At 50.7% G+C, this 15378-nt stretch overlaps 2 protein-coding genes across 3 annotated transcripts; both read right to left on the reverse strand.

The window, feature by feature from the left end:
- Positions 1-8672: 8672 nt before the first annotated feature.
- Positions 8673-10125, reverse strand: LOC125544533. The gene is made up of 2 exons (XM_048708260.1): positions 9575-10125; positions 8673-9478 (listed from the first exon to the last, which is right to left on the reverse strand). The coding sequence occupies exons 1-2, from the start codon at positions 9737-9739 to the stop codon at positions 8897-8899; spliced, it is 747 nt and encodes a 248-aa protein (XP_048564217.1). The 5' UTR covers positions 9740-10125; the 3' UTR covers positions 8673-8896.
- Positions 10126-10256: 131 nt separating this feature from the next.
- On the reverse strand, positions 10257-15171 carry LOC125544532 (origin of replication complex subunit 4). Of its 2 annotated transcripts, none has more exons than XM_048708259.1 (17): positions 14980-15171; positions 14626-14756; positions 14439-14529; positions 14239-14295; positions 13973-14020; positions 13761-13811; positions 13632-13675; positions 13463-13526; positions 13158-13244; positions 12641-12732; positions 12460-12541; positions 12028-12113; positions 11833-11942; positions 11093-11185; positions 10939-11003; positions 10713-10856; positions 10257-10587 (listed from the first exon to the last, which is right to left on the reverse strand). In XM_048708259.1, exons 2-17 carry the CDS (start codon positions 14745-14747, stop codon positions 10546-10548), a joined length of 1278 nt encoding a protein of 425 aa, XP_048564216.1. In that variant the 5' UTR covers positions 14748-14756; positions 14980-15171; the 3' UTR covers positions 10257-10545. The 2 variants fall into 2 exon arrangements, with proteins under 2 accessions (XP_048564216.1, XP_048564215.1); XM_048708258.1 differs by having other exon boundaries at positions 14626-14803.
- Positions 15172-15378: the final 207 nt, after the last annotated feature.

A 15378-nucleotide genomic window follows, 5' to 3' on the forward strand; every position in this document is an offset into this window, starting at 1 on the left:
AGCACAATGCAGTTGATGTAGTCGTACGTCTTCACGGCCCGACCGATCAAGCACCGAAACTACGACACCTCCGAGATCTAGCACACGTTCAGCTCGACGACGATCCCCGGACTCCGATCCAGCAGAATGTCGGGGAAGAGTTCCGTCAGCACGACGCCGTGGTGACGATCTTGATGTTCTACCATCGCAGGGCTTCGCCTAAGCACCGCTACAATATTATCGAGGATTATGGTGGAGGGGGGCACCGCACACGGCTAAGAGATCAATGATCAATTGTTGTGTCTATGGGGTGCCCCCCTGCCCCCGTATATAAAGGAGCAAGGGAGGGAGGCGGCCGGCCTAGGAGGAGGGCGCGCCAAGGGGGGAGTCCTACTCCCATCGGGAGTAGGACTCCTCCTTCCCTTGTTGGAGTTGGAGAGAAGGAAAGAGGGGGAGAGGAACAAGGAAAAGTGGGCTGCACCCCTTGTCCAATTCGGACCAGAGGGGGCGCGCGCCTCCTTCCTTTTGGCCTCTCTCCTCTATTCCCGTATGGCCCAATAAGGCCCATATACTCCCCGGCGAATTCCCGTAACTCTCCGGTACTCCGAAAAAATACCCGAATCACTCGGAACCTTTCCGATGTCCGAATATAATCGTCCAATATATCGATCTTTACGTCTCGACCATTTCGAGACTCCTCGTCATGTCCCCGATCTCATCCGGGACTCCGAACTCCTTCGTTACATCAAAACTCATAAACTCATAATATAAGTATCATCGAAACCTTAAGCGTGCGGACCCTACGGGTTCGAGAACAATGTAGACATGACCGAGACACGTCTCCGGTCAATAACCAATAGCGGAACCTGGATGCTCATATTGGCTCCCACATATTCTACAAAGATCTTTATCGGTCAGACCGCATAACAACATACGTTGTTCCCTTTGTCATCGGTATGTTACTTGCCCGAGATTCGACCGTCGGTATCTCAATACCTAGTTCAATCTCGTTACCGGCAAGTCTCTTTACTCGTTCCGTAATACATCATCCTACAACTAACTCATTAGTTGCAATGCTTGCAAGGCTTAAGTGATGTGCATTACCGAGAGGGCCCAGAGATACCTCTCCGACAATCGGAGTGACAAATCCTAATCTCGAAATACGCCAACCCAACAAGTACCTTCGGAGACACCTGTAGAGCACCTTTATAATCACCCAGTTATGTTGTGACGTTTGGTTGCACACAAAGTGTTCCTCCGGTAAACGGGGGTTGCATAATCTCATAGTCATAGGAATATGTATAAGTCATGAAGAAAGCAATAGCAACAAACTAAACGATCAAGTGCTATGCTAACGGAATGGGTCAAGTCAATCACATCATTCTCCTAATGATGTGATCCCGTTAATCAAATGACAATCATGTCTATGGTTAGGAAACATAACCATCTTTGATCAACGAGCTAGTCAAGTAGAGGCATACTAGTGACACTCTGTTTGTCTATGTATTCACACATGTATTATGTTTCCGGTTAATACAATTCTAGCATGAATAATAAACATTTATCATGATATAAGGAAATAAATAATAACTTTATTATTGCCTATAGGGCATATTTCCTTCAGAAAGCAATAGCAATAAAACTAAACGATCATTATGCTAAGCTAACAGATGGGTCTTGTTCATCACATCATTCTCTAATGATGTGATCCCGTTCATCAAATGACAACACATGTCTATGGTCAGGAAACTTAACCATCTTTGATTAACGAGCTAGTCAAGTAGAGGCATACTAGGGACACTCTATTTTGTCTACGTACTCACACATGTACTAAGTTTCCGGTTAATACAATTCTAGCATGAATAATAAACATTTATCATGATATAAGGAAATATAAATAACAACTTTATTATTGCCTCTAGGGCATATTTCCTTTAGCCCCGCATGTGGCGCTGGTGTGTGGCAGCGCTGTTCAGCAAACCGAAAGGTATGCGAACGTAGCTGTGAGGTGGGTCCTCGCACCGTCCAACATGGGACGGCCAGAAGAGCTCCTGAGACGCGGCCCTGTTGAGCCCTGGGATGTTGACGTAGGCGTGTAGCTCGCTGTCCTCGCTGGGGGAGGGTGCGGGGCAACGCTCGCCTCGCATGGCTCTTGCCTCCTGAAGCTCCTCGATCGCCTTGGTGATGAACTCCTGAGCGCCTGGCGCCTCGCACCCTACGCTCCCCTCGCGGAAGCGCGCATTGAAGCACGCCTCCAGATGGTGCCCGAACGCCTCCCTCGTGACGTTGGCCAGGTCTGAGGCCCTCTAGAGGAGAGCCCTCGAGCCCAGCCTGAGAGGGACACTGGGTGCGCCTTCCTATGCAAGAGGGGAAGGCGCCCCGTCAGTGGGCGCAGGCCCTGAGGCAGGGCCACCGGCTGCCCCATCCTCTTGAGGTTCTAGGCGGAGCAGCTGCTTCTTCTTCTTTGGGACGGCCTCAGGAGGGTAGACAGCGCCCTCGTCATGTGGGTCCTCGACAGCCGCAGCCTAGTAGGCATGCTCGAGAGAGCACACCGTGTCCTTCTCGTCGCAGGCGACTGTGATGACACCGCAGCTCCCTGGCATCTTGACGACATTGTAGCCATGATGAGTTGCAGCCATGAACTTGGCCAGAGCCGGATACCCAAGGATGGCGTTGTACGGTAGGATAATGTGGGCAATGTCGAAGTCGATGAGCTCACTGCGGTAGTTGTCGCGCTTGCAGAAGGTGACAGGGAGGCAGATCTGCCCTATCGGTGTGGTGAAGCCGTCGGTCACTCCTGAGAAGGGCTTGGTAGGTTGAAGCTGGTCATACGGCACCTAGAGCTGGTCGAACGTCCCGACAGAGAGAACAATGAGCCTTGCGCCACTGTCGTTGAGTGTCTTGGTGACGAGGACGTTGTTGATGGTAGGCGAGCAAAGCATCGGGAGGGTGCCGGCAGTGGCGGCGCACTTGAGCTGGTCAGAAGAGTCGAAGGTGATGGCGTACTTGGACCACCTGAGCGGACGCGTCGCCTCAAGCTTGGGGAGGGCCGCGTTCACCTCGCGAGTGAACTACTTGAAGATGCGATGGGAGTTAGGGGCCTGAGCGCCGTCTAGGATGCACGCAATGGCACCAGGCTCTTGGAAGCCCCCAGCCCCATCATCTTGGTGGTGGTCATCATTCCTTTTTGGCGGTGGCGGCAGCGGAGGAATGCCAGCATTGCCCTAAGGATGGTCCTCATGAGGGTGATCCCTCTAGGGACCCTCGCGAGGCTAGCCCTGCCAGCGGTCCTCATGAGGCTGATCGCACCAGTCTTAGCATGGGTTGCGGTTGTCCCAGCGTCCTCCGCCTCGGCCTCCTCCACGGCCGTAGCCTCGATCGCTGTGCTCGAGGCGACGACCAAGGTGCTCATCACAGATGGGCCTGAGCTCCTGGCAGTCATTAGTGTTGTGGTTGTGTATGTTGTGGAAGACGCAGAACGGGCAGCTGCCCTTGGATGACTCCAGGTGGTCGCAGCCGCGTTTCATCCCTAGTTCGGCCGCGAGCACAACTGGCCCCTTGCGCTTCACATCCTTGGCCTTGCTTTTCTTGTCTTCTGGGTCAGCCTCTGGAAGCTCCAGGAGGGAGAGGCGACCTTCTTCAGCTCTCGCACATTTGGTTGCCATGTTGAACATCTCCAGAGCCGTACACAGATCCTCGTGGATGGTGAGATCTTCCTTCATCTTGGCGTCCCGGACGCCATCGGTGAACGCCGAGATGATGGCCTCGTCCGACACCTTGGGAATCTTGAGGCGAACGATGTTGAAGCGTTGGATGTATGTGTGCAAGGTCTCTCCTGGCTGCTTCTTGATGCACCGCAGGTCACCCGCGGCCGGTGGGCGGTCGCGAGTGCCCTGGAAGTTGGCGACGAAGCGCTCTCGCATCTCATCCCAGGAGGTGATCGATCCCGCGGGGAGGTTCAGGAGCCACGAGCGCGTGCCATCTTTCAGAGACATGGGGAACTCTATAGGGTCGCGGGTGCCGTCGTCGCTGTTGGCCGCCTCGATGCTCAGCTTGTAGAGCAGCAGGAACTCTACAGGGTCGCGGGTGCCGTCGTAGCGCAGAGGCAGATCAGTCTTGAACTTTCCTGGCCAAACGACGCAGCGCAGCTCCGGAGTGAACGCGCGTCATCCCGCATGGTCACGGGAGCCCGCCGTGGAGAGCCTAATCTTAGCGCTTGCGCACCACCGCCTCGGGCGGCATGCGGTCTTGACGTGGCAGTGATGGGAGCGCACGCACCTCTCCTTGCGACCGGTGCACCACTTGGCAGCTTTCCTCGTCGCGCGCCGGCGCGGTGGGTCGCGCCATAGAGCCTCGCGCCTTGGCTCGGGGACGACGTCTTGCCTGGGAGGTGGAGGAGGCGCACCGTGGGCCACATCACCTGCCAGAGGCGGCGCGGGAGGCAGCCAGCGAGACCATGCAGGGGCCTCTCCAGCAGCGCTGATGAGCTCAGCGATGCGGTCCAGCCAGTCCTCGTAGAGGTCGTCGGTTGGGCGGTAGCGCGGGAGCTCGCATGCCATGAGCAATGCCGCCTGCGTGTTCGCCGGCCCGCGACGAGCATGAGAAGACGAAGCAGCCGCCGTGGTCAGTGACGGAGTGGCGGTGCACCCATCACGCCGCACAGAAGGCTGCATCGACGAAGCCTGCTGCTCATGGGCCGCAGGGCCAGTGGTAGCGTTGGCTGCAGGCGATGGAGAACGACGGGGAGCGTCGTTGCCTGCAGGCCACGCGAGCGGCGAGGGCGGCCCAGTGCTCAGCACGAACTCGACGAGCATCATCCATGGGGACGGTGAAACGGCGGCGAATCGACTGGAGGAAGAGAGGCTCCGACGTACCCGGCGCGCCAAATGTCGGATTCCGGGCTCCGCGGACCCTAGATAGATTCGAACTCTGGGATCTTGGTCTTGTTGCATGGAAATGAAAACATTTGGCTGATTCCTCGGGACTCCACGTCTGCGCTTGCCTCTTTAAGACCAAAGAGGAAACTGTTGTATTGCGCCCGCTAGTGCCTGCCTGGCCTTGGTCGTCATGGCTTGCGTCATCCGAACCTCGCGAGGTGGAGGCTTGCATAGAAATCTCTGCTCCTCAGGAACCAGCCTGAGGAGGCCGCTCCTTCTGAAGGTCTTGGCGTCGTCCGCCTTGCGAGGCTCGGCCCCTCACAAGGGTCTTGAGTTGCTGATGCTGGAGGTGGGCCATACTAGGCCGTTGACGGAGCCACGCCGTGGGCCACAGGCAGGCAATTCTGGGTACCCCCGTTTCCAGAACACTGACATATACAAACTCTCTTCATAGTTTGGTCTTCCAATAGTTAACAATGCGGCCCTCCTGTCCGGCCCATTACAATTATGTCGGCAGCCCGAGGACCCCCCGGTCCAGGACTCCCTCGACATGCCTCTTTGGGGTTCTTCTATGACTTGTTTTATTGTGTGTGATCTGTAATATGTAATTCCTACACAAAGTACTTTCACCAAGGGGTATTTTCGATAGTACTTTACTTTATCCTATGTCATATTATTTTCGAGGAGGCTCGTATACTTAACTTTATGTATACCCTAGTATTCATTGTTTCGTCAAACACTTTCATGAAGGGAGCGACGCTCAATTGCTTTTGTCACCGGATCCAACCACTCAAGATCAAATATAAGTTTTCACCTTTGAAGAACCAGTGCAAGCATATCCGAGCAATGCCTCTACAAGGTCGCGACGTAATAACGTCGTCATTGTCAAGCGTAAGCCACTCTGGTAACCTAGACTTTTTTAGGCACAATTGTTCTACGGTAATTTTCATTAATAACTATAAAATATTTACAAAATACACTAGAAATCTAAAAGAACAAAAGAGTTACATTCACCCAATTCCTTTTTTTAAACATGGAGTATTTACTGCTGCAATTTATTGAGTGCTGCTACCATCACATATGTGCAGTGATCCAAGAGTCACCTAGGCTTTCACCCCGGAGCTCGAGGCTGGGTGCTAAAGAAGCACCATCATCAAGTCATTCGTGTGTTGTCGTCATCACTTTTTCATGATCCCAATAGCTACATGTGATGTGTGACTGCCGCCATTGCACTATCATCTCTTTGCATCAAGCCATTGTCCATAATTTGCATCTCACAACTGAAGTCAACTACTGAATATGGAGTGACAAACCCTCACGAAGACCTTTCAGTTTTTTCTATTTTTGAAAAGGAGGAAGACCCCGGCCTTTGCATCTGGACGATGCATGCAGCCACTTTATTAACTGTTCACACAAGACCTTATAAAGTAATACAACAGTAAGACTAAAGCCACCGTGTAGGCAACATCTGTGGCTACTCATATCCAATTGACGAAGGGATGCTGATAGTCTGGGCCTAATACCAAACAGACCTCGCAGCCAAACCTAACATCTAAGACCTGAGGGTATGGGTCACCCACCGGTCCGGCACACTCCTAAACCAGGACGCCTGCCGGGTATGAGGCCGCCGCCGCCACCTGCCACCAATCCATCTTCAGAGTTGTACTGCTGCATCTACCTTGCTTGGTCTAGCTGCCGTCGACGCCATCACGATGCCAGACCGCGTCACCCTCCTGCGCGAGTCCATCTTCGCACAACGGACGTCGAGTCACCACAACGCCATGTCGCCGAGACCCGCCGCCATCAATGAGTGAGATGACGCACCGATCCACCAAAGAATCCGTCCTCTGGTCCCTCGATCACGTGTGTACCTCTAAGAAAGACGCCCCCAAGGGGGGAACAACACCAGAGCACCGTCGTCATTCGATCATCCGATCTAGCGTTTCCCCCAGAGGTAGCAGAGAATGCCTTGAACTTCTCCACGGCGATGCCTTCAAGAAGGGAACGATGCAGATAGCGCCGCCACCGCCGACCTTGGCAGTAAGTCAAAAGAAATTTTTCACCCCGATCTGTTCAAATGAATTCAACTCCCATGCACGGCCGCCACCACCACCAGGCTAAGCACACGCCGCCGCCGGCACCTCCAAGATCGAAGTTACCGGCGGAGCCTAGCCACCAGATGCACCACCACCGGCACCACCGCCATCCCGCAGGGCCACCGGCCATTCCCATCTCCAAAGCCTCCATCCCCGATCCAATCTGGGAGTACCCAGATCCGCTGCCAGGAGGCAGCGCCCATGCCAGGGACGCCGCACCACCGGAAGGGATAGCAGGGCGTCAGGGGAAGGCGCTGGGGATGGAAGTGACATGCTGCCCTACGGCGTTGTTGAGGAGAAGGAGCCCCGCATCCCACCTCACAGAACAGGTGGTGAGCAGCCCCGCCGCCACCAACGCCACGAGGGCTTTGCCCGGTGGCGCCCGTCGGCGACGGCGAGGGGAAGGGCAGCGCGGAAGGGAACCCCTAGGCGGCGGCGGCGCCCTCCCGGGTTGCCCGCGGGGTGGACGACACGGGAGTCGTGGGAGTCCACGAAGACCTTTCAGTGACCACTGCAATCCACGGCGAGGCCGCTACCGGGATGAGATTACCCAGCCACCGACGAGGCCCAACAGGCAGCCACACGTCTGATCTCGACGTAGGAACCACACCGACGACGGCCGCCGCATCCCATCCATGGCGCCCACCTTCATAACATGCCAGCCGGCAGCACAAATCATTGTTCTCTGGAGCAAGCAACCATACCGACGACGGCCGCCGCATCCCATCCATGGCGCCCACCTCCATAACATGCCAGCCGATAGCACAAATCATTGTTCTCTGGAGCAAGCAACCATACCGACGATGGCCGCTGCATCCCATCCAGGACTGACCCAGGTGATAGAACCACCGTGGGGGACAGGGCTTGCATCTGGCCCACCACGCATGAGAGCTATGGGTGTGCGTCCAGTTCCAGCCGACCTCCACCAGAATCGAAGCAACTATGGTCGCAGTTTTGTCTCAAAAAAAGCTATGGCCGCAGTCGCGCCTCCTCTGGCACGCCAAATCTGGACGCAAGCAGCACATAGGGAGGCTCGTTCATCCTCCGCAGACAAGCCGGCAGACCACCAGCCGCCAACGGCCATGGAGCACCGACCAAAACTGCTGAGCTTGCACATGTGCAAAGCTAGCCATTGTAGAAGTGCATGCTCTATGCATGCTCTAGCCAATACAACCAAAAGACCGATCTGATATAAGAGATTAGGCAGCACATTATACGTCAACACTCCCCCTCACGTAGTCACGTGTGGCTCTCTCAGGCCTAAACATGGACCAAAAGTGGGTTGCAATTTAATTGCGTCAGCCGGGTCTTAAACTTCTTGGCCCTAATACCATGTTAGAAGAGGGAGATAGATTGTTGCGGAATATGATGGATGTACTGTATTATTGAGCCTTGAAGGCGAGTATATATTGAGTACAAGATTTAAAAACAAGACGCCTCTCCTAAAGATAAGATAGGAATTTTAAACTACCAAATACATGTAATCCAAATATATTTCTAACAGCCATCAACCAAGCATACATCCAGTTGACTGAACACATGCACGTGAGCATGTCTTGGCTTAGTTTGATACGTTAAAGCGATTTAAACAATATACGTTAAATTTGGATTTACTTTTTAAAAAAAGTATTTGTTTTGAATTTTCTCTTAACCGAGTGTATATGGGTTCGGGCTCAGAAAAGGATATTCGTATAGTTAGAAGTATTATAATTCACCGCAATTAGCAAGCTCAGTCAGATGAAATTCCACAGAAACAAGTAAAGTAATCCGGCTATAAATCATGCGCGGTAAGTCCACATGGGGGCACGGAAACCTGCTCATTACCCACTTCCTGCTGTATGTCGTCGTTTCTACCACTGCTCTCTGTACCAAAACTCAGCAGAGGATTATCACATCGTCGTCTCCCGAGTTTGTTTTGGCCGGACACGCTCGATGCGCCAGAGCTCACACGGCGCCGTCTTTGCGTGTGCCCCCTCCACCTTCGCCGTGCATGTGCTGTATCCCCTTGGCATAGTCCGCGGAGGTGTCGAGGAAGTAGAGCAGCGCGCACATGAGGACGCTGCAGGCGAGCATCGGGATGGGGCCGAAGGTCCACATGAAGAGCGCGAGCGAGACGTAGAAGGCGCGGAGGCCGAGCGACCAGGCGTGGCTGCCGCGGTTCACCGTGCGCGCCACGTACGCCCTGAACTGCTCGGCCGCGCCGCCGCCGTCCTCGCCTCCCCCGGGCGGCAGGCCCAGCAGGAAGCTGGCGTGCGCGTACAGCCGGATGGCCTGCACGTTGCACACGAAGGCGAGCATGAAGCAGAGCGAGATGGCCAGGTACTTGACCGCGAACACCCGCCCCGTCTTGCTCCCGTACACCAGCAGCGGCGACGACGAGGGCGCCGCCGGGGAGCGGCCCGCCGTGGCGCCGATGAAGACGCTGATGACGGAGACGAGCGTGATGGCCGTCGTGGCCAGCACCGTGGACGCCATGATGTTGTTCCGCAGCGTCTGCACGGCCAGCACCCCGTTCTTCTCCGTGTTCTGCTCCGCGCTCCGAGAAACGGCGGGGGGGCGGGTTAGAATCGTTATCGCTCAAGGGGAGATGGGGAATTTTTTGGGGGCGGCGGTGGTACCGACGGCCATCATGACGGCGATCCAGCGCTTCCGGGCGAGGGCGTTGAGGCCGACGACGGTGCGGGTCGGGTGGCGCAGGATGGCGTGGAGGAGCCACAGGTGGTAGCCGGCCAGCACCGCCAGCCCCAGGGGCACCAGCACCAGATCAAGATCCTCCTCCCGAACCATTGTCGCCTCGATCCTCTCTCTGCTTCTTCTTCTCCGCACAATCTCTCTGTCTCTTCTGAGCTGGAATCAGAACAGAACGAAATACCTATGTACCGGGTAGGGTAGCACGAATATACCGCCACCAAAGAAAGGAAGGAAGCAACCTCGCCAGGGGTTACGAGCGAAGAGATTCCCCGGCGGGCGAATCGCGAATTCGCGATCACGCCTCCGGATGCCTTGATGGATATGATATAGTATGCGTGGCTCGGTTGCCCTCGACTTCGCAGCTTGACAGGTGCGAGCGCCTGGATCGACCCACGTACTACACCTTTGCTGGCGCAGTGCTGGTTCAACTTGAACTCTTCACCAGCACGCACCAAGTAAGTGGCGGTGGTAATTACTTTGGAATAAATTCCACATTCACAACCAGCTTCAGAGATCTCACTTTACAGCCAAGTTTGATGCAGGTGGTTTCATGATCATCATGTGATCTTACAAAAATATAGGCAGGACATCATGACCCACATGAATGGAGTGATAGATAAAACAAAATCTTTTCTTTTTCAGCAATGACGCGATCTCACTTAACGGCCAAGTTTGCTGCAATTTTACATGTTCACATCCCATCAGCAGCAATTGATCAAGCACCCACTACTACCTCACATGATCGCTGCTCAAAAATCGAGAACCATACTTGCCAACGACTGGCCAAGTCATTGTTGCATCAGTCTACGCGTTCAAGTTTGTAATTGTGCAGCTTTCTAAACCATTACGTACTTAGGAACCACCGAAACAGCGTCACAGTTTACGCAAACACATAGGAACTTCTACATATATCTTTCACGGTCAAGCAGCTTTTGCAGCACAGCCTGCAAAGCAACCAATAGAAACACCATCATTCACAAAATGTGACAGCCCATTAATCTCTTCATAGTTTGAATAACGAATGCCAAGCGGATCAGAGATAAATAGTTGCATGGGGACAGGGACTCACGGGGCAGGTAGTGTTTAACTTGAGCGACTGTGCGAGCTCGCGAGAAGATATCAGAAGTTTGACAGGCCGATATTCAAGTGCCACATTTCTCCCTTTTGAGTCCGCGAAGGTGATCAACTCGCGATCCAAAAGATGTTCAAAAGCCTGCAGCAGTGAAGTGTGTGAGCTTTTTGGACATTAGATACAGTACAACTATCATTAGTTCTCGATAATGCCAAATACTTACCCTGAAGCAAACAGTGGTTGCATACTTATCAGAAGTTTTGTAGGCATCCTGTATGGATTTGTATTCTGACATACAGCCAGTCCATCAACCATTCAACCGTCAGTTTTTTTGTCTAGGGCTGATCATGAAGGGAGGAGAGAAGATTATACTGTACCTTTTATTATAGTGTTGAAGTTGTACGACTTCTGCTCCTTATCTTCTAGTCTCTTCATGCATACAAGTATGTACAGTTCCAAAATCGACAGATCTGGCATCAAAATTTGGTGGCATGGATGTGATGCTATTGCATTGTTGCAACTCGATATACTGAACACGAAATGACAAAAATGGGAGCAAGCTCAGGGCAACATTATAACATGCTTGTTGATTTTTCTTTTGCTGGGAAGCATGTCTTCTTTAGTATCTAAATCTTAGAAAGAACCCTACAAACGTGGAGAAAATTAGGCAGGTACCACTCCCAAAAAAAGAAATTGGACAGATACTACTCCAAAAGTGCCTCTTTGCTAAGTACCATTCCAAACAGTAAAACAACATGGAAATGCTATTAACACAACCTTTTCCATCTATAATCACCGTTAGTGCCCCTACTAGTGTGAAGAATGATTAGTCCATTTTGACTTTAAACCTAATTTCCATTGAGTGGAGTTCTAATCCCAAACATATTCAACCTAGACACAATCCAGCCAAACTCATACCAACCCCCATTTCGTCGTACTAAATCATGGTAAGTACATGTAAAAAAAAGGACCTAACTACGAGGTCAACAAGATCATAAAACACCACTAATAGTAGTAGACTAATACGTTTTTCATAATTTTTGCATTGTTTGAAATGACACTGAAATAATACTTAGTAAAAAGCTGTCAGTAAATTAAGGCCAACAAACAAAGAGACCTTGCAAACTGTCCATCTTGGGTTGCCTCTGCATGGAGGAAAGCGCATTCGTAAAGCATTCCATTGACAGAAGTCCAGATTCCATATCCATATATGACACCACTCTGAAGCTGAACAATTTCCACATTTAGTTAATAACCAAAATCTTGAAATTGTGAAGAGGAAAATGACCAAACAAACTGCTGAAAACCCTACAGAAATCTCAGGATGTTGCTGGTTGTTGCATCTGTATCCGTGAGAGAGTCAAGAATTCCTTTAAACTTCTTATTGCTGAAAATGCTCTACGGCATATAGGATAACAGAAATTTAACACAATTTGTTTTGCACAATGGAACAACGGAAATATGCCTCGCCTCAAGGCAACTTACTGGAATGATACCATACATACAGTTCTGCTCACTCTTAACAATTCTACAGTCCCCACCATGTCTTTCTTAGTTCTTTTAGCAATGTCATATATCAAACATAGACCTTACTCTTAAGACACCAGATTTTTTATTATCTAACATGATCATGTTCTATTATTAGTTCAGTATTACCAAGTAAGACGAGAACAAACATTCAAAGAAATGACCAATACTGGTCTGCAAGCATATGCAGTGAAAGGTTACATTGTAGAAAGGATACAGTAAGCATTGAATTGTACTCCGTAATGTAGTTTGTAGGTAAGCACGAGCCTTTGTCTAGCATTAGCAGATGTTCCATTAACCTGTAGCACCTCAACTGTTAAAAGGTTGTTTGAAGAAGAGAACTAGATCAACAATGCATTATCACTGGAAGAGAAAAACTGAGAAAGCACAAGACAGACCTCTGTATATCATCCAATGAAGAAGGAACAAAAAGAAGCTTCCTATGAGAGAAGCGAGATCGAACTCTTTTTTCTAGCAATTGATCTGCATCCTACAAGAAAACATATTTACAAAGCATGACCGCTTGAGCAACTACTCCAACTGGACTTTTCCAATACGCTGCGGATAAAGGAAATTGCATGTTTCCTATGGAACTACAGAATTAAAAGTCAAATTATGATCCACTTCAATCCTCCTTCAACATATCAAGCATGTCCTCATTTGCTGATAGAAAAATACATGGCATCTCAATCCAACTTCAGCGCTAGTGTAATATTGTCAAACTGCATGTGAAGTATGCTGCTGAAGTACAATGGCTACTATTACACCATCAAGTGTTTATTATTACTAAGAAAATAAGAATTTGGGGGCAGCATTGTGCATCCATACACAAGGCAAGAAATCGACTCATAAGAAATAGTTCTCCGACTTGCTTGGTGAAAATGCGACTAAAGTATGAGAAAGCTCAGTCCATACCAATCGGCAACTCATACCAATGACAACAGCTTGTGATGTAAGAGATTGCATTGCATCAAGTAAGCTATAGAGTAACCGCTGCTTCCCCTGTGATAGAACATCATGAACATCAGCCATCCTCTCATGTAAAAATGCCAGTAGCGGTACGTGAAAGCATGTTATGACCTTTTCTGTTTACAATTAGACAACTCATGACACATATTCGTGTGAAAATTAATGCAGCTGATATTCAATCAAATGGACAGGGATTGGGAGTTAAATGAGGTATAGGAGCAGAAGGATATACAAAGTATATTCATTTCAACCTGAGCAAAGAGATCAAACTCTTCCAGGACAAAAATTACTGTCTTGTGAGCTAGTCCACACTCTCTACAGAAGAGAAAGATATAAATGAGCACTAAAGTTACACGGAAACTGAAATAGGGAGTATCACTTTATACTGAGAAGTGTTCATCATTTTAATGCAGTACTGACCGTAACATGTCAATCATGAATTCAGTGTTGTCATCTGAAGAAGCCTAAATAAGAACATTTATATCAGCCTATTTGAAATGGCAGAACGAAAAAATCATTGAGTAAAGGAAAAGGTAGACGAGTATGCACCATTTTGGAAAATGACAACTCATGCTCCAGACACAGCTGCCTGGCAATTTCCTAAAAACACAAACTAGCAAAAATATCAGCATGGCTCAATGGTAGCGAAGAACGCAAAGCCACGGTACAGAGTCAAGTAAAACAGTAACAGACGCGAGTTGAGAGGTGCCACATAAAGATTGGAAGAAGCGAGCTTGGATATACTCAGCGGAAGTGTTAACCTTTGTAGCGCAGTTGTCATCACTATGTAACATGCCATTCAGCCTGATCTGAAAACATTACATAATTATCAACCTGAAGAGCAAGTTTAACAAGCAAGTAAATGACTAAATGCTATTGCTCTTAATAGAAAGAGAGAGCAGTAGATTTGAGAACACAGAAGGGAAAAATTGAGCGGGTTCACTTTTGTGAGATGCAACTAAATCATCGCTTGCGTTTCATATAATGATTAATCATGCACATTTGTAGCGACACATTGTAGCCATACCACAGATATGGCATCAGGATGTTCCTCCTTCAGGTCCTCCAGAACCATGTCGAGCACCTGTAAAGAAATAAAACATGAGCCTCCCAACTGAGAACAAAACAATCAGGACATAGTGCCAATTGCGCACATGCACATTTCATCAAACACGGCACCTACATTTCGGCAAGTCAGGGAAGGGGAGAAGAAAAGGGGAAGCTCACCGCTCCTTTACCGCAGCCGCGGGGTCCAAGGAGGAGGACGGAGTTGTTGCAGGCCTCGGAGACGGAGCTGGACACGAGGTACTTCAGCTTACTGCGCAGCACAATACCGAGCGCGCCGGTTAGAGATGAGCTCGGAGCTATTTCTGGCGATGCGCGATGGGGCGGGGATGGGATCGATTCGGCTCACCTGTAGTTGGTGTCGGGCGAGGATCTGAGACGGGAGTGGACGAAGGCCGGGTCGCAGAGCCGGCCGCGCAGCACTGCCTGTGCTTGACTCGCCACGGGCGCCGCCGGCGCCGCCGCCGCCATGGGAGCGAGCTGTTGGCAGTGGCGGAGCCAAGATTGAAGTAAACCCCGGTGAAAAACTAGAAAAAATAACTCATATTAAAGCATAAAACAGTATGGGAACCGATGGGAAAAAATATCTTGATTTCTACGTATTTCTACACAATCGATAACGAAATGTCCAACCAAATAGTCCTGCACAGGAGTGAGGTACAGACGAACAAATGGAGCGAGCAAGAAGGAGCGTCGCGCGGACCTGGCGAGCTACGGGGGAGGAGGGAGGCGGGGCGGCGACCGGGAGAGCCTGCAGCCGGGAAGGCGCCAGGCAAGGGCGAGAGCAGCGGTGTGCGCGGGAGACGGAAGCAGCCGGGGAGCGGCGGCGCGTGCGCTGACGGAAAGTTGTAAACGAACCGAGCCCTGGCTTCGTTGGATTACTGGTGCTTGGGCCTCTGCCTTAGCATTGAGCCAGAATGGGCCTGCACCGCAGCGTCAAATAGTTGACGAAATCACTAATTAAGGAGTATTTGTCGCAAAGAACACTTCACTTTCTACTTTAAAAAAAAAGAACACTCCACTTTTCAGACCACGACAAGTGGCGCACATGCAGCGCGCCACTTGTCGCAACCTGGGAGTTTTCACTTTTTTCATAGATTCG

This window comes from Triticum urartu, chromosome 3 (assembly GCF_003073215.2).
Source record: "Triticum urartu cultivar G1812 chromosome 3, Tu2.1, whole genome shotgun sequence".
NCBI lineage: Eukaryota > Viridiplantae > Streptophyta > Magnoliopsida > Poales > Poaceae > Triticum > Triticum urartu.

What these genes read in the sequence shown, in the direction of transcription:
- LOC125544533 (XM_048708260.1), bottom strand. Translation starts at nt 9,739, where the DNA reads ATGGTTCGGGAGGAGGATCTTGATCTGGTGCTGGTGCCCCTGGGGCTG. An exon ending in GGATCGCCGTCATGATGGCC is followed by an intron (nt 9,479 to 9,574) that starts GTCGGTACCACC and finishes AGCGCGGAGCAG; the next exon opens with AACACGGAGAAGAACGGGGT.
- LOC125544532 (XM_048708259.1), bottom strand. Translation starts at nt 14,747, where the DNA reads ATGGCGGCGGCGGCGCCGGCGGCGCCCGTGGCGAGTCAAGCACAGGCA. An exon ending in GCGGCTGCGGTAAAGGAGCG is followed by an intron (nt 14,296 to 14,438) that starts GTGAGCTTCCCC and finishes ATTTCTTTACAG; the next exon opens with GTGCTCGACATGGTTCTGGA. An exon ending in CAAGATGGACAGTTTGCAAG is followed by an intron (nt 11,186 to 11,832) that starts GTCTCTTTGTTT and finishes TTTTGATGCCAG; the next exon opens with ATCTGTCGATTTTGGAACTG.